Source organism: Aspergillus nomiae (genome assembly GCF_001204775.2).
Source record: "Aspergillus nomiae NRRL 13137 chromosome Unknown contig00002, whole genome shotgun sequence".
Taxonomy (NCBI): domain Eukaryota; kingdom Fungi; phylum Ascomycota; class Eurotiomycetes; order Eurotiales; family Aspergillaceae; genus Aspergillus; species Aspergillus nomiae.
Window position 1 is genome coordinate 256,420 of NW_015378057.1, and position 23,917 is coordinate 280,336.

General features: G+C 49.8%; 5 protein-coding genes across 5 annotated transcripts; 3 read left to right on the forward strand and 2 right to left on the reverse strand.

Moving 5' to 3' along the window:
• Positions 1 to 757: 757 nt before the first annotated feature.
• Positions 758 to 5,128, forward strand: ANOM_000101 (uncharacterized protein; the record flags this gene model as incomplete). Its single annotated transcript, XM_015545359.1, has 16 exons — positions 758 to 1,146; positions 1,206 to 1,327; positions 1,396 to 1,464; positions 1,530 to 1,830; positions 1,885 to 2,083; positions 2,141 to 2,184; positions 2,246 to 2,658; positions 2,732 to 2,976; positions 3,052 to 3,136; positions 3,188 to 3,359; positions 3,418 to 3,473; positions 3,532 to 3,702; positions 3,768 to 4,083; positions 4,154 to 4,250; positions 4,315 to 4,719; positions 4,796 to 5,128. Coding segments are annotated over 16 exons (3,390 nt in total), but the record flags the coding sequence as incomplete, so codon positions are not given.
• A 426-nt stretch (positions 5,129 to 5,554) lies between these two features.
• ANOM_000102 (uncharacterized protein) lies at positions 5,555 to 7,169 on the forward strand (the record flags this gene model as incomplete). The annotated part of the gene is made up of 2 exons (XM_015545360.1): positions 5,555 to 5,997; positions 6,056 to 7,169. 2 exons carry the CDS (start codon positions 5,555 to 5,557, stop codon positions 7,167 to 7,169), a joined length of 1,557 nt encoding a protein of 518 aa, XP_015412420.1.
• A 901-nt stretch (positions 7,170 to 8,070) lies between these two features.
• Positions 8,071 to 9,741, reverse strand: ANOM_000103 (putative MFS multidrug transporter; the record flags this gene model as incomplete). Its single annotated transcript, XM_015545361.1, has 1 exon — positions 8,071 to 9,741. One exon carries the CDS (start codon positions 9,739 to 9,741, stop codon positions 8,071 to 8,073), a length of 1,671 nt encoding a protein of 556 aa, XP_015412421.1.
• A 4,815-nt stretch (positions 9,742 to 14,556) lies between these two features.
• Positions 14,557 to 20,789, reverse strand: ANOM_000104 (MYB DNA-binding domain protein; the record flags this gene model as incomplete). Its single annotated transcript, XM_015545362.1, has 3 exons — positions 14,557 to 16,233; positions 16,281 to 16,742; positions 16,803 to 20,789. 3 exons carry the CDS (start codon positions 20,787 to 20,789, stop codon positions 14,557 to 14,559), a joined length of 6,126 nt encoding a protein of 2,041 aa, XP_015412426.1.
• Positions 20,790 to 22,284: 1,495 nt separating this feature from the next.
• On the forward strand, positions 22,285 to 23,485 carry ANOM_000105 (deoxyhypusine synthase; the record flags this gene model as incomplete). The annotated part of the gene is made up of 2 exons (XM_015545363.1): positions 22,285 to 22,506; positions 22,583 to 23,485. The coding sequence occupies 2 exons, from the start codon at positions 22,285 to 22,287 to the stop codon at positions 23,483 to 23,485; spliced, it is 1,125 nt and encodes a 374-aa protein (XP_015412427.1).
• Between the last annotated feature and the right edge of the window lie 432 nt (positions 23,486 to 23,917).

Here is a 23,917-nt window from a genome sequence, read left to right on the forward strand (position 1 = left end):
AACTCATTAGCGCTAGTATATGCCTTTTACTTTCTAGTCTCTATAGTCGTATGACACTTGAAACTGTTTTTAGGGGCAAGCTGTGCTTCCTAGCTCTCTAGTTAGCATGGTCTGGTGCTATCGTAAATCTTTCTGACCCACATCAAAGTTGGTCTCAACCCACCCTAGTAGCCAAGCCTGCCTAGAGCCTATCGAGACTCTCAAAATTTTGGTGAACTATACACGCTTAACTGCCTGTTTACTAAACTATTGGACACTACTTTAGCGCTGCAGGAATACAAGACCAGGCAAGAAACGCTGCGTGGAGACCCATAAAACAGCTAAAATATGCGATGCTACATTGCAGCTTGCGGCTAGTCCTAGAACGGGGTAGCGTACTGATTCTCAGTGTCAACCCTAATCCCAATTTAGACATGTATGAGGCCTTTCACGCTGAATACTATCTCAGCTCTAGTATCTGGCATGTCATATGCCTCTATGCGCCGCGGATGTAACCATCATCTGGAGAAATCGCCAGTTTCTAATTTCCGATGTACAGGGGCTGTTATTCTCCGGTCTAGTATACTAGTTTTCTCAAGGTATCTTAATGGTGCAAAAAACATAGATGGATAGAGAAAGGGGTGAATAAAAGGTACCGTGTGTGCTGTTGCGAAATACTCAGTTATAGTCGTCACAAAGCCGTGGCATGAGAATGTGTTCTCCTTGACATCGTCGGGGCAAAGGATTTCAAGAAATGTTATCATTCTCTCTTCCAGGGCCCAGAGGACGACTTTGTTTCTGGGCCTTGGTGATAGTTGCGTTGGTATTATTGAACGCCAGCAGATCAGCCTCACATATCCTCTTGGACAATACTTCCCAACCCTCCCTTGACACAGACGTTGACCATGGAATAACTCATTCTTCTTCATCTCGTCATTCACATGGCCATCGCCACTTACATACCCATTCCTCTCTTGTGAGAAGGGAGGACGACCACACCTGTAGTACATCGAAACCCTGCACAAACGGCGCTTGCTGTGGCGCAAGCGGATTCTGTGGTTACGGGCCTACTTACTGCGGTGAAGGGTGTCTGTCTAATTGCGATGCCAGCGCGGAGTGTGGAAAGTATGCAAGCACGCCAGGCACAAAGTGTCCGTTGAACACTTGGTAAGTCATGCCTCACCCTACCCGATGAAATTCAAAAAGAACTAAGAATCCATATTCAGCTGCTCGGAATTTGGCTTCTGTGGCACCACATCTGAATTCTGCACAGGGAAATGCCAAAGCAATTGCATCCTCAAACCGCCAGTTCCGTCGAGCCACAACGGCGGGGATCCTTTTGCCAAAGGTATGTGATATAGGAGAATACATGGTTCAAGTTCTTTGGGATAGGCGGCTGACTCCTCATGCTTGAAGTAATCGGGTACTACGAAGGATGGATGTCAACTTCCAAGTGCCATCCAACCCTGCCCGCGGAGCTTCCATGTAAGTTTCATGTCTGGAGATCCTAGCCTTCGTTTATACCGGTTCCGGTAGTTGACATGGTGCAGTGGGCATCCTAACTCATCTATACTTTGCCTTTGCCTATATTGATCCCAAGAGTTATGCCATTACTACAATGAGCTCAGATATGCCAGAGCAGTTGTTTACGCAGGTAGCCGCGATGAAAGACTTGAAGCCATCCCTTAAGATTTACGTTAGCCTTGGTGGCTGGACGTTCTCTGATAATGACACGGTAACTCAGCCACTATTTGGCGAGATTGCGGCGGATGCAACAAAGCGCAGGACATTTGCAAGTAATACGCTGAAGTTTCTAGACACCTATGGATTTGATGGCATCGATATCGATTGGTGAGTAACAAGTGCAAAGGTCGTGGGACATGACAATTTAACATGGCTATCTAGGGAGTATCCTGGGGCAGGTGACCGACGTGGCAAGCCCAGAGACACAGATAACTATGTCAAACTGCTAGCTGAATTAAGAAACACATTTGATGCATCGGGCAGAAAGCTCGGTATTACTTTTACAGCGCCATCGTCTTACTGGTATCTGAAATGGTTCGACCTTCCAGGGTTGCTCAAGTACGCAGACTGGATGAACTTTGTCAGTCTCCTTGTCTGACCCAAAGAATAGTGACAAAATGCTGAACAGACTGGGTAGATGACATATGACCTACATGGCGAGTGGGACAGACGAAATGCTATGTAAGTCGGCTCTTACCTGCTCCCTATACCATCAGGAATGTCTTTAACATGGGGCATATAGTGGCAGTATTGTTCAGGCTCACACCAACCTGACTAATATTAAGGAAGCGGCAGACCTTCTCTGGCGTGTAGGAACCGATCCGGGTAAAGTCGTTATGGGCTTTGGCTTTTACGGCCGAACTTTTAAGCTTAAAGACAGTAGCTGTACAGCTCCAGGCTGTCCCTTCACAACAGGAGGCACCTCTGGGCCCTGTACTCACACCAGTGGCTACCTAGCATACTACGAGATACAGGACCTGCTAGATAAAAACCCCCATATTACTCCAGTTGAAGACAAGGAGGCCGCCGTTTTACATTTCACGTATGATAAGGACCAGTGGATTTCATACGATGACAGGACAACTTTCAAGCGAAAGCTTGACTGGGCTAGAAGCGTCGGTCTCGGAGGTTCCTTGATCTGGGCATCTGATCAAGGTAAGTATATACCCAGGTCCTGGCAATTTTGGAGGTGCTTGGAGTATTTGCGGCTAACTCGCTAGTTAAACAGATACTTATGACTTTGCAGCCCATGCAGCTCTCCTCGGCAAGGCCAACGTCACGTCAGCCCAAGAGAAGATTGAAGCGAAGTCTCTCTCTGTGACACAAGATGTGCTAGCCAAAAGTGTTGCGAAATCTCTGGATGAAGGGTGTTATCGTGGTCCCGAGTGCGTCGACCTTGACAATGTTCAGGTCACCTGTGACAGAGGATATACTTTAGTGGGATATGACAAAGACAAATGTCGAAAGGCTGCGGTATGTACTGTCAATTCTTAAGTAAGACTGTGGTGGGAATATATCAGTATCGAACATTGACCCATCAACTACCAGAAAAATTACGGTCAGCCGATATGTTGTGATACTGATTCAGCCCCTTCTACCTGTCAATGGCGTGGTGGTGGCAGTGATTGTAACGGTCAGTATACTTCTATGTCCTACACAGCTACAGCTAACCTTACCTGAATAGGACAATGCCATACAGGGGAAATCAAACTTTTCTCATCCGGTACTGGTGGTGGTGATTACAAAGGGTTCAAGAGTGAATCTGGCACATCGCACTGTACCCGTGGGACCAAGGCATTTTGTTGCACGGATAGTACCTTCGATAATCTTACAACGGACTGCTACTGGACTGGTTGGTAAGCTGTCTTTGGTTGGATTCACCTGCATTCGAGTGCTACTAACCGGCCATCATAGCGATGGATCCTGCAAGGACGGCGAGGTGAGCGTCGCAGAAGCGTCCAACCTGAACGGTAATCAAATATGCATTCGCAGCTCGATATACCTGTTTCCAAGCTAACCTGCTCTAAGGTAAATGTACCGTTTTCCACCATACCATGCACTATTGCTGCAAAGGCAACCCCGTTCCATTGAAAGATTGTCACTGGGTAGGAAAAGGCGACTGTGGAGATAATACGTGCAGCTCCACGGAAGTCACCCTCGCTACTGACAACCAAGGGAATTCGTTCACTGGGTGCGGTTGTATGTACATCCATTTATTATGATTTATCACCTTTTGTTGTATTGACGAGAACGCTCAATTTTAGGGTGGAGAAAGAAGGCATTATGCTGTACGCCTCAGGGAACAGCAGCAGCGTCTTGTGCTAATGTGGACCTGTGCAAGATCGACTCGGATTACTGCGACACCACCAGCCTTGATACAAACTACAAAAAGCGAGATCTAGAGGAATCATATGACGATGAGGATCATGATATACATAGCATTGAGCGACGAGCGGCCCCGGCTTTTAGGGCATTCGACATCAGGCAATGGACAATAAGAACAAGGGCGCTTTCTTGGCCCTCAAGTGGGGTACTGTTCAAGGGCAAGGCAGGTAAAAAGGTACTGCAGAAGTCATTCCTGTATGTTGCCTCTTCCATGAGTTCCGATGCTTACTCAAAAAAGCCATTTCTAATGTACAGCATCCGACAGGCTAGGAGCTTCCTCATGTGCTAGGGCAGTTATTGAGGCTCTGGACCCCGACAAGGTGGGCAAGGGATACAGTTTCGATACAGAACATGTCGTTGAGGTGTGTGAATGCGCCTAACTAATGGAGCCTGTATAGATGAGGCGGTAGGGCTAAAACGTCACAGAAAGCATTCATCAAAATCCTCATAAGAAGTGCTGTCACTGGGGTGCTACCTTCGGGCTCACTTATGCAAAGTGCGATTATAGACGGGGCGAAGTTTGTCAAGTATTGGGATAAGCCTCTGTCGGCTCTGAGTCGTGCGCCATCAATTGTTGATGGAGACTCCCTAATTCCTAATGATCGTTTGTTCAGCACCCTGGGTACGGTGAACAACCGTGAAACATTTCTTCGAACCGAAAAGATGTTGAATATTGTCAAGGGCAAAATCTTTTCCATTGGGCTCAATAAGGATGAAACTTTCAATGGCTTGATTTATGATCCGACAGACTCGACAGTTTTTAAACGTCAATTAACGCTAGTTTCTAAGACTGGTACGGAGGAAGCAACACTTTTTGAGTTCATTCGCAGGGTACGTAAAGCTTTGAGTGAAGACTCCATGACCAATTTTCTTTTATTCTTTCTTATGTGGCTGAACATGTGTATAGGCAATAGGGGTATGGAATTACCTTAACCACCCAGAAGTGCTGAGCCGTGTTGACACGGTGCGGGAGAATTTGCTTGCTGAGACAATAGTTTTGGCTAAGACGGTACCTGGCTTCGAGAGTCTACCTGCGATTCTCAAAGAAGTGGACGCGGACTGGTACAAAGTGGCAGCATCAGGAACGAAAGACTGGGTGTCAGATAAGCTGATGTTGATAACATTGCAATACCTGGGGTCCAGAGCTGCCAACGCTGAGGTCGTACAAACAACGGCTCAACTTTTGAAGAACCAGCTGGACGATATTGTGGTCCCCGCGTTAAAGAAGCTCCAAGATTAGGTGAACAACTGGATATATAGAGGTGCCCCAGAGGTCTAGACCTAGGCTCTAGTGGAATTCCTTTCCTTTAGCTGCAGATAGTGTTTCAAAGTAGGGCCCACCGGCATGCAGGCCTAGTGGTAGAATGAACTAAATTTAGATCGATCGTGTAGCAAGTCTATATACGGGGCTTCCACGATTACCACACCTTTTAATATAGTCCATATTTGTTAGTTCACCATCATGCATTGTTGCACTGGTCAGATGACTAAGCAACCCTAGTTACGTAGTAGTTAAGTGACCTGGTCTAACCAGGGGCATATAAAGGCAGTGTGGTTCCCGCTGCCAGGAAATCTGGCGATTCCCTCTTCATCAATCGTTTCCACTCCATTTCACCCACCATTTGGTCCCGTTCAGTTCTTTATTCGTCACCCAAAATCATTTTCCATGCTACCCTGCCGAGGACTTGTCCTACGACATATATTTCCCATCTCTGGCACACTATTCAAGCGACTTGCCCCGATGGTAATCTCAAACTCGTTCCAATTTGAAGCCAGACGTGGTATCTGTCAACTGCAAAGCAATGGCAATGACAACTTCCATACAGTGCGGCTTCGGTCTCCAACTGAGTTAAAGAGGGGATTGCAAATATTGCTGTCCATCCTGAGAGAGCCGTCCCTTGCTGGAGAAATCCGCGAGCTGAAGCTAGATCGTACACCGGGCCTCTCGTACAGAGGCGACCCTTATGAGATCCGGCCAACACAGGTTTTGCTGCCAACAGAAGACCTGCAGAGGCTCCAGCTCGCAGTCAAAAATGCAGGGCTTGAAGGGCGAGGAGAAGATGAAAGGGTATTGAATATACTTCTGCAGGATATTAGCAAGTCCCGAAGGTACGACATCTACTTCTCGGTAGAGCATTGATCTTCTTAGGTGCTTACAATTCTTCAGTTCATTTGACAAGTACCTATATTTCCAGGCGCAGGCCCTCGCTGTCATGCTTGTCTCCCTGGCACCTCGATTGGAATCCCTAGCCTTCTGTCCACTAGGGTTGCAGCAACCCTTAGAGACATATATGTTCGAAAACTTCCTCCGGCGAGCCATCGCGGAGAAGCGCGATGTACCTGGCTTGCGTAATCTCCGCTCAGTGAGATTTCTCTCTGATATAGATAATTTAGGGGATGATGGTACACTTTATTGGGATTACGAGGTTCATGACTGCCTTAACCTCATCCGTGAACTCCCCACCATTGAATCTGTTCGTTTCGATGGTATCCAGCCGAGCCTCGACGTAGGAATGTGGCCTCCACCACGCTCAGCCAACTATACGGATATCATGTTTTACCACTGCATTATGCATTCGCCCGAAGAGTTAGATATTATTCTTCAGTCAGCGAAGCGGCTAAGGAAGTTTGTATTCACGGTTGGTGGACGCTCCGAGCGGGGCTATGATATATCACCAGTCAGTCCAATAGATACCTTGGAGTCGTTGCTCACCCATCGTCACACATTGGAAGAGCTAGATCTTGACATCCAGGGACATCTGACATTGCCTGAAATGCTCGGTGAGGATCACGACGCGTTTCACAGCGGCTCATTTGATGAAGATGAAGAACTTGAGAAATGGGTGGCTCAAAAGAAAGAAATCCTTGCTGTAGAATCACCGGCCCCAGAGTGTTCACTCCGCAGCTTTCCCAATCTTAAGCATCTTAGCATCGGCACCCATGTTCTCTACAGCTACACTCGTGGCTTCGGTGCCGGTCGCCTGAAGGAACCCTTTTCTCTCATTGACAACCTTCCCCCACGCCTGGAATCGCTGCGCCTCTACGGCTATGGCTTGCCTGGTGAATACCCACACAGATCTAAAAGATCACTGGACCTGGATGTAGAGGCCCAGATAGCAATGTTGTTGAAGCAGAAGGATACAAAGTTACCGTCTTTGAAGGTTATTGAGGGTATCGATACACCCATACCTCATGGGCACACTGTGGAAGATTGTACCGGGGACCGGCACCTGTTATGGCAGCGCGAGGACGACGAACGGAGAGCACATAATGATAACTAAACATTGTCATCTGGGGTTATTGGGTTGATTGCTCATAATCTCCTTTCCTTCGTCTAGGCATTGGTGCAGAAGCCGGAGTTCTTGTTATCTGAGGTGGTATGACCGGGCTCTATGTGTTTAAGACGGATATACTTGATAATCCGATCACTCATCATCTTGAATAGGCTTTCTTTTCTAAGGATCGGACTATATCGCTTGTTTCACTTCAGGTTTCCTTCTTCTCTCTCCCCCTTTCTTTCTTTCTATCTTATTTTCCTTTCCTTTCGAGTCTTTCTACATCTTAGTTATACTAAAGTTGGACGTGAATCCGTCAAACTTCACCTACCTAACTCTCTACTTGGCCTATATTCCGGAACCAACTTATGTTAGTTGGCCTATACTTAGATCTGCTAGTAGGAAAGAATAAGCCGGGGCTGAGGACTTGTATGCCGCCCGCACTTCAAGGACATCAATTCACTGCAGCCACCGAACACTCTTTACCGTTGTTTGGAATAATAAGAGTCATTTGTTTTATGTACATGGGTGCGTTTGTATGAAGTAAGACATATCGTTTGTCCCGCCGAATTTCATAGGTGCCTAGAGACACTTGATACAGAGGTACTTTAAAACAAGGCAAAGTGAACTCAGATATAGTGTTCATCTACTGCACAAGAGGCGATATCCTCTCTACATTTTATGCTTAGAAGGGTATTCAAAAGATAGTATCATGATTGGGTATCTAAACTGTTATAGTCAAGTAGTCCATCAGTCATGCAGACCGATCCCCCGGTCAAGACTCACACCAGAAGTCGGATCCAAAGATCGTTGAACAGAATGGGATAATGACAATGTAGAAATAAAATCATATCAATACAAATACAACTTAGAATGCAGAGATGCTCGAGAGTCGAGTGAAAGACTTTTAGGCCAAATATGGCTTCTCCTCCGCGCTGAGGCGACTAGCCCGGCGTCCTGCATGCTGTGCGCGGTCGGCCTCTAGGGTCTGGGCGAATTTGCTGCGCGCCCGGATTTCAGGGCCCTTCCAGTAGAATATGTAGATGGGAACGGTCACTAGAATGGACAAACAGGCGAGAATCGTACTCGCCCACTGCAGGTGGAACTTGCCACCGATGTTGCTGTACATGGGAGTCGCGTACATGGCGGACAGCCCTGCGAGAAGATCACGAGCAAAGCCGTTGCCTCCAGTGGCGGAAGCAGAGTACGGCCCATAGGAGGCGACCATGTAGTCGATGGTTGCCATATAAATTCCATAGTTCGCAATGGCAATCAAGAACACAAAAACAAGGGGCACGATCCAGTGGGTATAGTCCGGACCCATTGATGTCCAAGCAAATCCGAACAGGCCGATCGTCTCCAGTGGTGCAATGAAGAGAAGGAGTAGCAGACGACGCTCAGCCAGCCGAGCTGTATTGCCGTGACTCTTTCTAACTTGACGCTGACGCCAAATGTCGGGGAGAAAGATACTGTACGCGACAAGATAGCCAATCACGATGGAGATGAAGCAGAGCCCAATCTGGAGAGGGTTGAATTCCCATTGTTTGAACACGAGGTTGAAAGACTCAATGCAGGTGAAGATCAGCGCGTCAGAGAAACCAGACAGCAGAGAAAGGAAGAGCACGATAGGTTCCCTCAGGAACATCTCAAAGGGTCGGGACCAGACACGCAAAACTTCTTTAGCATCAAACCGGGGCTTCTTCAGCTCGTTCGGTCCATAAACGTTCGGATCCTCGCCTGTCTTGCGACGGCGCTTCGCCTCCCGATCGATGAGGATAGTCGCACGGGTCTCAGAGACAAAAAAGAAGTGGACCAATTGTGTAACCCCGCCAAAGATGAGTTGAATCCAGAAGTTCCACTCCCATTTCAGCCACTGCTGGATCATTCCACCAAAGATGGGACCGATTGTGGTACCACCAACAGAAGACAATACCACATACGCAACAGCAAACCCTTGGTCATCAGGCTCCCACATGTCTGCAGTCATGCCCAAGGTGACTGAACCGCCCGCTGAGCTCAAGCCACCAAGGAAGCGGCAGACGATAATGGTGCCGAAGTTGGGAGCCAGGGCGCAGGGAATTTGCCAAATATTGACCAGGAACAAACTGAGCTGCATAATAGGCCATCGGCCGAGCTCTTCACTCCAGGGTGCCCACAGCTCACATCCAAAGGCATAGGCCACCAAGAAGATCATCTGGCCCACTCGAGCGGCTTGCTCACTGACATGAAAATGTTCCGACAAGGGTGTGACGGCATTTGGATAAACACTGCTGTTGAAGTTCATGGACATCTGCACAGTGAAGATGACTGTAAGGATACCCCATTTCTTATACCAGGGGAAGCTGAATCCCAGCTTGTCGTAGCAGTCGTCCTCTAAGAGTTCCCGCTTCCCATCCCCACCGATCTTCCCTTGCTCCTCACTACTGTTGTCCGACTGCGAGGCATGTTCCGCATGGAGCGGTGCAGGTTGGCGAGAAGGACTTATGCTTCTGTCCTGTAGGGCTAATTCATCTTTCTTATCAGGAAGTTTTTCAGTATTTGGACCAAAATCCTTCTCTGAAAAGCCATCAGACGCCATGACTAAGAGTTTGGCGTCTTCAAGGTTGAATGAATATATGCCACAAACTACTAAGGTATGTGGGTCTGTGGGGAAATTGATACCTTATAGAGGAAGGTTCGTGAACATAATAAAAGGAAAACCAGGATGGTTCATGTATTGGCTGTGATTTGTATGATGAAAGGATGAGAAATAACCTCAGGAACAAGGAAGTTGCCAGACCTTTATATCAAAGGCTGGCGAGTATTTCCGAATACTAGGTGGAATGATTTGATGCATTAGGAAAGACATATTCCTCAACGTCATGGCACAATCCTCCGATAATCTCAGGGGCTACTCTATTGGGCATCCCCACACATACCCCTACGATCGGTTGGATCCATCTGGCAGAGGACCACAATCTCCTCCTGCTAACTCCACACACTTCGGTCCCTTACAAATCGTGCATGGGCAATTTCGCCCTTCAATGACAACTTGCAGTGTTTTGCATACCACAGCAATTCCATGTGTTCTGTAAGGCTAATATCCTCCCTACATTGCTGGAAGCATAGCATAAAAAGGCCGCATTCGCCACCATAGGGATAACATCATGTCCGGACAAGATCGTCTATCAATACACAAGCATTGATTCACATTGGCGCTGCATAGCGGCTTCAGCGCTTAACGGGACTTCCTAAAGAGGAACCCCGAGCGTTTGAAAAGAACTGAGCCACGACTGCTGATTGGGTTAGCAGGCTGACCGCCTCAGGTTATGACGCAACCACAAGGGCAAAGCCTGTTTGCATCCTTCCATCGACTGCACTTCATTCGGTTCTCACTCACCCAAGCTGAAGCTCTCCCCGGGCGTTCCGACATTCTCAGGCAGACAGATATTCTACAAATGCTTCCATGACATCACCTGGACGTCCAGTGCAACATCTCCATAAGAGATATACATTATCATGTACTACTGAAGGTCAAATTGTGGACAGCTTGTCCATAGCAGGCATGCTCGTGGCACAAGTCTGAAATCGCTTAGATCTTTGCTGACAACGCCAACCCCTTACTTTCTACTGCAACCTCTTGAGTCTCGCCACAAGCTTTTTTTTGTCTCGCGATGGTTTATTTGTTTTCTTATTGCTGTTTTCTAAACCTAATGTATTCGTCAAATGACTCATCCGACCCGAAGGTGGTGTCGGTCCCTTGCGACTCGACATGCACTTCGGGTAAGAGATGGACTCCTCTACTCCATGGGACAGTGCCGAGAAAACCTATGCAATTGGGCCCATTGCCGAGCCGAAGTTACTCGGACCGGCAGGATAAGTTCCATGTAACTATTATTCCGGTTGCGGTAGTCGTAATTGGCATTCGGTTTGTGCAGACTATTGACTATATTTCAAGGAACGATATTGTATACCGTACAGCTTCTCAGGCTACTGCCTCTCAGCACAGGGCAGTGCAAAGCTGTATCATAGACAAGTCATGACAAGTGTGATAGCGGGTTCCACAAGGCCCAACCAGTCAAAGGGACTCAAGCCATGTGAGGTCCGAATAAGAGATATAGCAGACCCCACACACCGGTACATCCCCACCCGACCCGGATCATGTCTTTCGGGGAAGATATATACTTTCCGCCATAATGCGGCTCGAAAACAGTCAGACTAGTATAGAAGTGTATTTCGAAGCGGCAGGGGCGTCGGTAGAGAACATAAGGTCAAGTAGTGCTCAGGGTTGGTGCATCGGCTGTAAAGCGAAAGAGACTGGTCACCGAGTGTTGCCTGGTGCTACTCAATGCACTAGAGTTCTCGTTACACTCGGAACAATCTGCTAATAGGACCGATACCAATAGAAGATCTTCATTGGATAATGAACAATTCTTCGTTATCCATACGGCCGGGCAGTTATGTCGCTTTTCGGAGCCAATTGATTACTTTAAGAGTTGTCGACAGCCACCATATCAGTAAGCAAATCGCTTAGATCAATGAATAAGTGTTTCCACCATTGCTGATATTACCCAATGATAACTACATCTTCACGTATGGCCATTAGCACGTTCATCTCTGGACCACTGGTCGTCCAATGCCAGAGAAAGATGATCATGTTTCCCATTCCAACCATGGTATGAAGAAGTGCTACTTTGATGTGACTGTCTTTTGCTTTGGAAGTAAGGCGCCTTCGTTGGAATGTTACATTTCCCGGCAACACCGGGTACCCGAAGTAACCTCGTCGTGGCTATTTATCAGGTCGGCTCTTGAGCACTACAGCCGGCTACACAATCGATATAACATATCGCGTGCCGGCCTTTTGCTCGGCCATTTGACCGGAATACCAGAATCTGCACAATCGTTTGTGTAGACTATCTTTCTCTTAGGAGTATTTCCATATCCGGAATACCGGGTATCTCACTCACGACAGAAACACAGCCAACTCAAGGGAGGGTAGAATAGTGAACAAAACATCTATCAGGCGTTTCCAACTGGAGCAGCTGCTACTAATCAGCTACATACTTCGGCGAGGATGCAGAACTTCGTTTGAACAAAGCCCCCTGCATACCTCTGTTTACCGGCTGTTGAATTAGCAGAATCAGGAACGACTAGCTACTCGGTCACCGTCAAGCTGTTCATATGCTTGCGAAGTACTCACACACATTTATTGCCAATAGTTCTCTTTGGTAAGGTAATGCTAAGAGAATGGTTTCGGCCGAGATCGCTTTCTGTCTCGGAGGCCATTGGCATCCCTAGTTAGAATTGAAGTAATATACCATTGCAAATCATGGACGGATTTGGCTATCCGGTCTAAAACACTTTCCCGGCCCATATAACTTTTAATGAAACTCTTGTAGATCGCAACCATAGATCGATGCGGGAGATGTGCTCTAAAGCTTAAATAGTATGTATGCCTCCTCTTTCATTGAAATTAGGTTTTCTTGAGAATAGCCCTATTTACTATGCCTCGAAGATCGAATGTATAACTACTTTACTGATTCCCTCAAAATTATACAAATTTTGCACAACATAGCAATACCAAAGTAACGAATATAGACTGCCTATCCTAATATACTATCCACCACAGAGTTCACCTTCAAAGGCACAACAGCGTCGTAATCATCCCTTGCTTCTCATTACTTTATTCCTTTGAGGACACTTCTTCCGACAATATCTGACAACTCAGAGTACCAGTACCCAGCCGTAATGAGACAAATGTGCGGATTACCTTAACAAAGTACGGAGCAGTACCTACTCCCGTTACATGGACGCAGTGGCTGGCTAACGAATATGCAACAAGACAATAGCCAGCTCATCCATCATGCACCTCGATCCACCTAATACGAGATCTCCGTAGCACCTAACTGTACTCCGTGCCGAGGACTCTACAAATCCACGCAACTTATGTATACATCCGAGCTCCTTACACATTTCCTTGACAAACACATTGCAACAGAGATTCCTATTTAGGGTTGATCACACACTGCCAGTAATCCCGTTCTTTTCCGAATGAATACATACATACATAATCAAGCTGTGATTCAATCCCATCATGACGCGTCAACTCCAACCCAGCTCATAGAAATTCCAGAACACAGAAAGCAACACACCGCTCATTCGTAACATCGTCCCAAACCCTCCTCCATCACTGTTCAAGAACTAACCCCCAACACGGAAGCCGAACTACCCTCAGACCCTACACTCCCCCTCCCAGAGCTCCTCGAACCAGAAGAAGCCTTCCTCTTCCTCACCAGATCCCTCCTCTTATACGCCCGTCTCAGAAAGCTATCGTCCAGTACCCTAGCCTGACCGGATCCCATACCCCCCATCACGACCCCGGGGATAGCATATACATTCCTGTAGCCAGGCTCGTAACTATAGTTATAATTATAATGATGGATATAGGTATAGGTATAGTGGTGTTTATAGCCATAGTTCTGTTTGTAGCTGTATTGATACTCCCCAGCCCCAACCCCAGAGACAGAAGCCAATAGCCCCGGGATGGAGCTGTGTGGTACGCGTGACCGGAGAGCAGATAACAAGACAGCGTGTTCCAGGCGTCGTCTGTGGAGCTTTGCGGCTTCGAGGGTCGTTTTGTGGGCTTCTTGCTCTGATAGTGGGGTTGGTCTTTTGCTTGGTTGTGGGAATGGTGTGGTATGTTGATGATGCTTTGAGGATGTTTTTGAGGTGATGTGAGGGTTCATTTTTTCGAGTCTACAGGTATGCATGTATAGTTCCTTGGATTGAGATGTTTGATGTATCGATTGTTTAATGGGGCTTAGAAGGCAGGGATTGGGTTGCATTTATATACATGGTTGGTTTCTGTGTGGGGTTACATTGACTGATTTTTTTTTTTTGTTTCTTCCATCAATGTGTCAAAAGAATATTGTGTTGTATTAGAATAATATAGAGTAAATGAACGCCTCGTAGGTTGCGTCGTTTGCAATTGATTAGACTGGTCGATTGGCCATCTACGGCTGTTTCAGGTTGTTTCAGGTTGGTGTATTCCCCACTTTTTCTATGGTCTCTATATCCTTATCAGCTAGTCACCGCTGGGTTTGGGTAGCATCTGGAGGGGTCAATTGAGGGGTTTATTTGATTGCGGGGCATTGGTTGAGTGATTACGTGCTTTATGGGTGATTGTGGGTTCAATATATTTCATCAATTGAATCGTCTACTATACATACATGAATCATAGACATGCTCTCCTCCCGCGCGGCAAGAACAAAATTTAACGAGTGTGAGAGAAGTCAAAGAAGGAGAAGGGTGAAATAGAAATAGAGTACATCGACAACCCTGCCTGCCGCTGTCCACATGGTAAATACATATGTTAAGTCAGAAATGCAAAAGGAGAGTAGAGTACATCATGACTCTATCGAGAAGGGTGCTGTGGCGTAAGTGGCCCCGGGAGCGGCCCGGCATTTGACCCTTGACTGTACACCCGATGGTGTCCTGGCGCCCCATGAGGGCCAGGGACAACCTCGCTCAAAGTCCCAGATACATGACCTCGTGCCTGGAGGGGGTGGACACCGACTGCCTGAGGCCCACCAGGAGCATAGCTCAACCCGCCTGCTGGGTTTGGTTGGAGAATCGCCGGGGGAGTATAAGAACGACCCATGGACATTGCCTGATGCTGCGGCCCAGATAGACCTGCTGCCCGGGAGCCCTGAGCTTGCGGAGGTGGTGTATTATGACCGTAATGTGCACCAGCGAGACCGAGCGCAGATCTATGCGGTGGCTGTTGGTGTGCTCCACTAACCATTGTTTGCACATGTTGCTGGTAGGTCTGATGGCCGCTATGATGTTGCTGTGCGGACACATGCGTCGGTGCCGGAGTTACTGATGTTGGTGTAGCGTATGCCGCGCTTGCTGCAGGGCGCGACATCCCAAGCAAATTGGCAGGAGATTGAATAGGAGTGGGAGGGCCTTGGCGGGAACCATAGGCGATGGCATTAGCACGGGACGTGGGAGACCCGATTGTGGGGCGGAAAACTTGGTTCTGTGCACCCAAGTCTCGCGAGCCGACAGCTGCAGCCTGTGCATGTGTCACTGGCGATGGTGCATAGACGTTGGTGTGGTAAGCGCGCTGAGAAGGAGCCGGTGAGGGAGTTGGAACGGGTGATGGGGCACTGAGGTTTGGCAGAGAGGCGCCTGGTCCTGACAGTGATTGATTCGAAGCGTAAGGTGAGTACGGGGGTTGTGGCGCCAGTGTTCCACCGGAGCGACTGCTCTGCTGGTGTGGCGGAGGCGGCTGTTGTTGCTGCTGTTGGCCTCGAGGATCAAAACGTGCCATCCAATCATTGTTAGCCGGAGCGCCCGAGCTGCCTGGAACGGGTGTATAAGACTGATAGTCAACGTAACCTCGGGATGGCGGTAGGTACTGGGTTTGCTGAACATATACAGGAGTTTTCTGTGTCGGCATTGCGGAATGTGTCTCCTCTTGACGGGACGCAGCCGCTGCTTGGGAGTACGAATGTGACCCAGTGTAGACTGGCCGCGACGGAGAGGCTGCAGTTCCTCCAGGATTCGAGGCTTGGTCACTTGCGAACCGTTTACGCGGTTGAGGCTCTTCGGGTTCATCATTCAGGATGCTTAAGATATTTGACCGCTTAGCTGGCACTTGCCGAGGAGCCTCTGGTTCAGCCGCAGTTGGTGCGGGCTGCAGGGCCTCTTTTGGTGGCGACAAGACTGGCGGTGGTTGCGACAAGCCCACATGCTGGCCAGGTAGCGGATAATATGACCTTTGGCTGATATGGTCGTGTCGGATAGGGGACATATCCTGCTCCTGCTTCTGTAGTGGTTGTGCTGGTGAGCTGGGAGGCTTTGTGCCACTGGGTTGGCGGGAATGGGATCCTGTGGGCATAAGCGAAGGCTGAGGCTGATGTTGCATGTAGGACTGTTGCGTCGATGGTAGTGTGCCCTGTGTTGGGAGAAGAGGTGACCCATGTACATCAACACCCGATGTCCGGTATCCTTGAGAATGGATAGGCTCCATACGTGCCATATCAGGCGCTGGCACGGGAGTTTGACGAGCCGAAATCGGTGTTTCCTGTGGACGAGTGGTCGTATGAGGCAGCACAGTGGTTTGCATCTCACGTCTCTCTTCCTGGAAATATCCAAGACGTGGGCCTGGGGCGCGTGGTGGCAAGCTCGCCTGATGAGCGCGAGCCTGGAAAAGTCCTCGCTGAAAACAGGCCCAGGGGCCATCGGAGTGCTGGCTTGTGCGAGTGGTGGATACCTTGAAACATTACGCTCCTTTTCTGGCGGAGGTCGAGCATGGAGGGGTACTGTCTGCGGAGATGGTGCCGTATGCTTACTCTTAGACACAACTCGGGCCTCGTCTGGCTCGGGCGCTGCAGCTTCTGTATGTGGAGCAAGGGGGCGAGGCATGATGATGGATGAAGGTGTTGCTTCGTAGCGCCGTCTCGAGGCAATGTTGGGGGCAGCAGGCAAAGGACCCGTACGTTCTCCCCGAGCCTTTTTGTGCTCCGCATCCGCAACGATGTCTTCGAAGTCTTTCTGGCCGGAGTCTATGCGGCGCTGGAAGTAATTTTTGACCTTTATAGTATTAGCCACATGAATAGAGCTGACATCAAAAAGGAAAAGGGCCGTACGTACCATCACAGTTGTCTTCGTCTTCATGAAGTTCGATATGCCTTCGAAATCGCGACCAAAGTGTGCCAGTAGTTGAGGAAAGTCACGCTGTTCTGGTACAGACCAGTAGCTAGTAGGCTGCAGTGACCCATACCCTACCTCTGACTGCCTGCTAGTTGTCGGAGTTTCCTGTTCCGTGGACTCAAAAACCAACACTCCTTCTTTCTGACGGCCACGTCCGGACCTCGCCCGTGGGGGCACCTCTGCCACCGGTTTCTCGGACTGCTCTCTGGGTCGCACCATCGCCGCTTCGTTCGCACCATCCGTGGCTGGTTCGGGCACCTCCAGTTTGGAGATAGTCCCAACAGAAGGTGCAATCGGCGCCATTGTCACAGTCTGGATCGGCTGCTCTGGCTGGATTTGTTGTGGCAGTTGCTGTGGCTGTGGCTGTGACTGCTGCTGTTGTAGCTGTAGTTGTTGTTGCTGTTGCTGTTGCTGTTGTAGTTGTAGTTGTTGCTGTTGTTGTTGCTGCTGTTGTTGCTGAGCTACTTTGCCACGTCGACCTCCACGAGAACCTGCACCGGTACGGCCTCGTCGACTAGCGGGTTTCTCTGGCTGATCGCCATCCTTGACTCCCCGACGACCATTGCTAGTATGCTCCGTATCAGCAGAAGAGTCGCCAAAGGTGGGTGCTGCAGCACGTCGTGGTCGGCCGGTATCTGTAACGGGAGCAGGCTCCTCCTCGCCTTCATAATCAGGCTTGACAACCCCCAAATCAGCCATGAGAGCATTGGACTTTGGTCGGGCAGACCTTCTGGCACGACCACGTCGACTCCAGCGCTTGTTGAGCTTGGCCTTATACTTAATCTCTTCTTTCGTAAGATAATAATGGATGATACATTGCCGGAAATCTCGCCCAGGCAAAGATTCGGCAATCTTACCCCATTTCTTCGGATGAGCCATGAACGCATCAGTAAAAATCTCATGCTCCTCGGGGGAGAAGTCGTTGGGCGGTGGGATAAATCCAAAGACATCCATAGCCTTTTCAGGGTCGATTACGTTATTCGTATCCTTATACACACGTGCCTTTGCTTCGTCCAACTCGAGCATATCTGGTATTACCGCCTCACGAGAAAGATCTGGCTGCGCAGTGGCCTTGTTCCCACGTCGCCGTTCAAGTTCCTCCTGGGCGGAGATTTCAGAAGCTCGGAGAGCATTCTGGAAGTCAAGCTCACTGTTCCCCTTGTATCTCCTTCCTTCGGCGGTAGTAGGCGTTGCTATTGCAGTGCCTGGAGGGGACACGGGGCCTGGCGTCAGTGAATTCTTCTCTTTCGCACGATCCAGATCATGTACTCGGAGTCGCCATTCCTTGTACAAATCTACGTAATCGTGTTGTAACGCGAGGTTCTTCCTGGCGATCTCTTTCCGACGTTTCATCATCTCTCCCCGAAAGACTTCCTTCATTGACTGGTGGGCTGCGGCATTTTCTTGGTAAATATCAAGGTCAGAAAGAGGAGTCGGGGGGCCGGAATTCAGGAATGGCAGGCTCTCGATGGTGACAGCATCAGCTGCAGGGAGTGAATCCAGCACCATCTTGGTTGATGGTTCCTGGTCTTCGGCATCCTTATCCAGCTTGACCTCAGGAGGAGCAACTGCTTCCCCTCGGTCTTCGGCTTCATTTTTAGTCGCCGGCGGTGGCGGAGTTGGAGCTCTCTCTGGAACCACATCATTGGCAATTGTTCCCAACAATTGAATGCGCATGAGCAGTGCAACAATATTCGGATCTTCTAGTGGCGAGGGAGGTAATTCTGCACGCAACGCTCGCATGTCCTTCTCGAAAGTCCGCTTTCGCTCCTCTAGGTACTCTTGCGTAAAAACAACATTTTCATCTTCATCTTCATCGCTAGTCCGACTAAAGTCTGGGATGAGGACATCGGTTTTGCCTCCAGTGGTTTTCTCCTTAGCTCCTACATCTTCCGCAGGAGGTACGTTGGGACTAGTAGCACGGGCAGTTGAAGGCTTGGGGCGTTCGGACGATACAGGCGACGCCTCTCGCTTGGATTCTTGTATCTCCTTTCCAGGGACGATCTCCCCAGCTTCGGGGCCCGATGTGCTGTCATCGATTGACATGCGATGTTCTCGCTTCGGTTCCTCACTGATAGATAACGCCCGCTCCTTTCCATCTATGGAATCACGCTTTGGAGTGACAGTGGAATTAGGCGCAGGAGGAGGGCCCCTGTAGCCAGGACGAACCCACTGTTTATTACTTTTAGGTGGTCCACGGGATACCGATGGTCGCTGTTGAAGAGCACGCGGGCCCGTAGGGATACTTGACGAGTGCATAAGAGGCGATGTGTGTGGACCAGGCGATGATCCGCGATTGGCTGAAGGTGGGCCTCTTGCTGAAAGCTCTGGGGAGCTGACGATAGGCCCGGACTTGTTGGCCAAAGGCGTCTCAACTTGCGGTGCTGGAGGCTCCTTGCTGGTCATAGCCGCTGGGGCAGTGGGTGGGGAAAGGTCCGGTTGCCTCTGTGCACTAGCGGGTGTGACGGAATGAGGTTTGGAGGTGCGTGCCACTGGTTCATGTTTAGTGGAAGTGTCCAGAGTCTCATCACGTCGAATTCGTTGCTCCAGCGGCTGCTGGGGAGAAGTTCGGGAAGCTTTGGGACCCGTCGGAGGCTGTATAGGCCCGCGTGATATAGGTTCATGTTGCTCTTTCTCTACCTTTGGGACTGATGGAGGCGCGGCACCTGCATCGGACAGCCTCTTCTCTGCAGACAAGTCGGGGATAGGTGCGGTAACAGAGCCAAAGGCCGGGACCTGCGGGGCCGCAGGAGGCGGCGACCGCTTGATAGGAGTGTGAAATTCTTTGGGGGGCTCTGGGCGAGGTGCAACAGGCTCAGGTCGTTCGGGTTCACGCCGAGGCTCAGCTATGGATGGTTTGCGAGTCTGTTCAACGTTAGGATGGTCGGGAACTCGGTCGGATGTTGCAGGGCCAGTATGGAGAGCTGGGGGAACAGGCGGTGCTGCTGAAATGCTGGGTATACGATTTTCATTGCGACTCGGAGGCCGATCTCTCTTCCAAAGATCGGCAGGTCTATCTCGATCGTCGCGTTCCATACGTCGGTCAAGTTCATCACGACGGTCAAATCTTTCACGACGATCCAACTCCCGGTCTCTTTCGCGGTCACGGCGATCGATCTCTCGGTCACGGTCCATTATACGCTCTCTCTCACGATCGCGGTCGCGGTCTCGGTCTCGGTCGCGGTCTCGATCACGGTCACGGTCGCGGTCCCTATCTCGGTCCATAATTCGATCTCTTTCTCGGTCACGGTCCCATCGGCCATCCCGTGAACGACTTCGGCGTCGAAAGGAGTCACGATCATCCAGATAAGGGATACGGCCGCGCCCACGTCCGACATCCCAATCACCCCGCCCACGACCACGCATAGGCCCGCCACGAGGGTGGTGACCAGGTCCTGAGGATGGGATGTCGGCAGTAGTCGATGAGACTGAAAGAAGGCTGTCTCTGGAACCGCGTCGCATCCGCACCAGATCTGGATCCCTCCCAATAGGTTCTCTCATATCGCGAAAGTCGCGAGGAGGCGGCGGGGAACGAGAGCGACCGCGACCAAAGCCGATCCGTGAATCCCTGGGGTCAAAATCCCGGTCGCGGCGACCCCAATCGCGGTCAAGATCACGGCGGAACGGAGGAGGTCCATCACGAACATCTCGAAAATCGCGATCGCGGTCTCTGTCCCTATCTCGAAGATCCCGATCCCGATCCCGAAAATCCCCACGGCCCGGATATCCTCGACCTCGACCACCAAAGGGAGCTCCCCGAGGAGGATCAATTAATGCCTTTGGACCCCGAGGCGGCTCTCGGCCCAGCGGGGGCAGATTCGCATCATCAGAACCTCGAGGGCCCGCAGGAGGTCGACGGTCACCGAAGCGCTGCGGAGATCTGTCGCGGGAATTAAACCCAGATAATGGGGGGTATCGTGAAGACATCACCAGGTCATGCTAGAAAGTGTATTCTCGAACAACCCGGCAGATAGCCTGCTACAGGTTAGTTAGCTGAAAAAATTATAGAACAAAATCGAAAAACGCAGTAAGTATCCAGGTTCAAGACTGGGGGACCCAGAGAAGGCAGAGCGCGAGGCAACGGGTGTGGAGAACACGTGATCTTTAAAAGTGTGGAAGCACGGGCCAGAATAAAAGTATTATCTAATCGATCTAACCAAATTCAGGTAAGACCCAGCAGGTGAGAAACTCGAGATTTGATTGATGATTGACTGGTTCTTGCTTTAGCGGCAGCCACTTGGCGTGGCTTGTTTCAAATGTGACGGAGGACGTGTGAGGGCGTGTGGATCAGCAGACAAAGAGGGGAGATGAATGAGACGCAGTGAGGTGAGTATCCAGATTTTTGCCTGGGAACTGAAATTGCTGGATTGGACGCGTGGAAATGCCCTTGGTACTGTGGTCCACCACCGAATCATCGCTGCTGCGTGGCTTTTTACGAGCCAATATGATGATCTTGATCCCAAAATTCGAGAAATCAACAGGGAAAAAAAAAGGGAAAAAGGTCCAAAGGGAAAAAATAAGAACAAAATAAGAACTAAAAAAAACCACAACAATATGCGCACCTCTTGACAAAATGCAGCGTATCAAGCAGCCAACTGTACGATGACTGCAAGGAGTGATGGCCAGACAACTGAGCTAGATGACTGTTGGAACTTGGAGCTAATTAACCAGGATAATCGAAATTCGGCCAAAAATAGCTGGGAATAATAGCCGACGATAGGTCACGGGCCGGCCTGAACGTGAAGACAAGCTATACCACCAGGTACGAGGATTGAGAGAGTGAATAAAAAGGAAAGACAATATTGACAGAAATCGATCGGAGGAAATGTGGACAAATGATGAAGAAAAAGAGAGGAGGAGAAAAGAAACGGGGCCAGAGGTGGATGAACGGATGGATGGATTAGTAGATGGGGTGGAGGGCCCTCTGCCGCCGACTGTATGGTTGGGTTTAATTTTAGTTGGCCAGGGATTCTTCTTAAGGGGAACTCAAAAATAACTGCCCACGACTACTGGCCCTACAATCGCCGTGACCCTGGATTGACTCTTCATGCCTGAGGCCACAGAGCCTCGTCGTCTTTCACCCAAACTCCAAAAGCTCCTGACTTTGATGCCCCAGGCATCGTATGGAGACACCACTCCTGCACAGACGGATCGAACTAACCAAACCCGGTTAGTCATCTACTACCCCGATTCTCTTGTCACACCTGAGGCATTCCTCAGCCTTTTTTTGCCGACCAATCACCCCACCATATTGTCACAGAAGAAAAAGCCACAGAAAAACCTAGGAAAGGAAAAACCTAACCCATTTCGCATCTTTTGTAAAACAAATACTTGCTTTAGAATCCCACGAAGACCTAGACTGTCTAGCGTTCTTTTTATTTCCTTCTGCTTCAATCTTTTCTTTTTTTTTTCCTTCAAGACAATGTCCTCTCAACCAGCGGAGGCTGCCCCTCCTACCTCTGCTACTGATGCCGTCCTAGTTGCTTCAGAGCCCGTTCCTGAGGGGACTCGTCAGGTTCAGGGTGTGGACTTTGAGCGTTTCCACGGCCGCAATATTACCGTCGCCGAGATGGTGGATAACATGAGATACATGGGCTTCCAGGGTACCGCAGTCGCCGAGGCTACACGCATTATGAATGATATGGTAGGACAAACTCCTCTAAATCTTTTTTTCTGCGACCCGCTATTGGCTTCCTTGCTGATATTGGTTACCTATGTAGCGAGCCTACCGCCATCCGGAATCGGGAGAGAAGGCGACAATCTTTCTTGGATACACTTCCAATCTAATCTCATCGGGCCTTCGGGATACCATTCGCTACCTCGTTCGCCATCGTCACGTTTCTGCAATTGTCACCACGGCCGGTGGAGTGGAGGAAGATTTGATCAAGTGTTTGGCCCCTACGTACATGGGTTCCTTTACGGCTCCTGGGGCTGGGCTTCGTGCGAAAGGACTAAACCGCATTGGCAATCTACTGGTCCCGAATAGCAATTACTGTGCCTTTGAAGATTGGTTGATCCCGATTTTAGATAAAATGTTGGAGGAGCAAGAAGCCGCCAAAAAGAAGGCTCAACAGACCGGTGATGAGGAGGATGAGCTTCACTGGACGCCCAGCCGTATCATTGAACGACTGGGCCGCGAGATCAACCATGAGGATTCCGTGCTTTACTGGGCCGCGCGCAACAACATCCCCATCTTTTGTCCCGCTCTCACCGATGGCTCCTTGGGGGACATGCTGTATTTCCACACTTTCAAATCCTCCCCACAACGACTGCGAGTGGATATCGTGGACGACGTGCGTCGCATCAACACGATGGCCGTCCGGGCCGCCCAGGCAGGGATAATCATCCTCGGTGGTGGAGTGGTGAAGCACCATATTGCCAACGCGTGTCTCATGCGCAATGGAGCGGAGCATGCCGTCTATGTAAATACGGCCCAGGAGTTCGACGGAAGCGATGCTGGAGCTCGTCCCGATGAGGCTGTGAGCTGGGGAAAGATCAAGGCGGATGCCAAGGCAGTTAAGGTGTATGCGGAGGCAACCGTAGTCTTCCCAATGATGGTTGCAGCATCATTTGCTCGGGCCGACCAGTCTCCTGCAGATTCAGCTGACCAAGCCCAGAACTAAGGCATGAGTGTTTTTTTTTTTTCCACGGTGGTAGGCGGGGTAAGCTACGAGCACAGGACCGTGCGATGATTAGACGGGTCTCACGCCAGCAGCCCGCTCGGAGGCGGTTTCCTCGATCCTCTAATTCTCTGCAGTGTCTAAAGTGTGTTGAGTAGTCCCTTGCGGGTACACTGCCTGCTTCTCAAATCAGACGGTCCATTGGGGCTCCAGAGGTGGCGACGATAAAACCCCACCAGATGTGTCGTCTCGGTAGTGTCGGAAGGGGTAAGATACCATTCTAGAAGCTGAGGGAGGCGAACCGGATTATAAGCTCCGAGGACAGACTCAAACCGCCAGGGAACCGAGGAAGGACAAAAAGGAAAAGAAGAGAAAAACTTTACTTTTTTGTTTTTAAGACTTGGTTCTTACCACGAGTGAGAAAGTTCCATGACC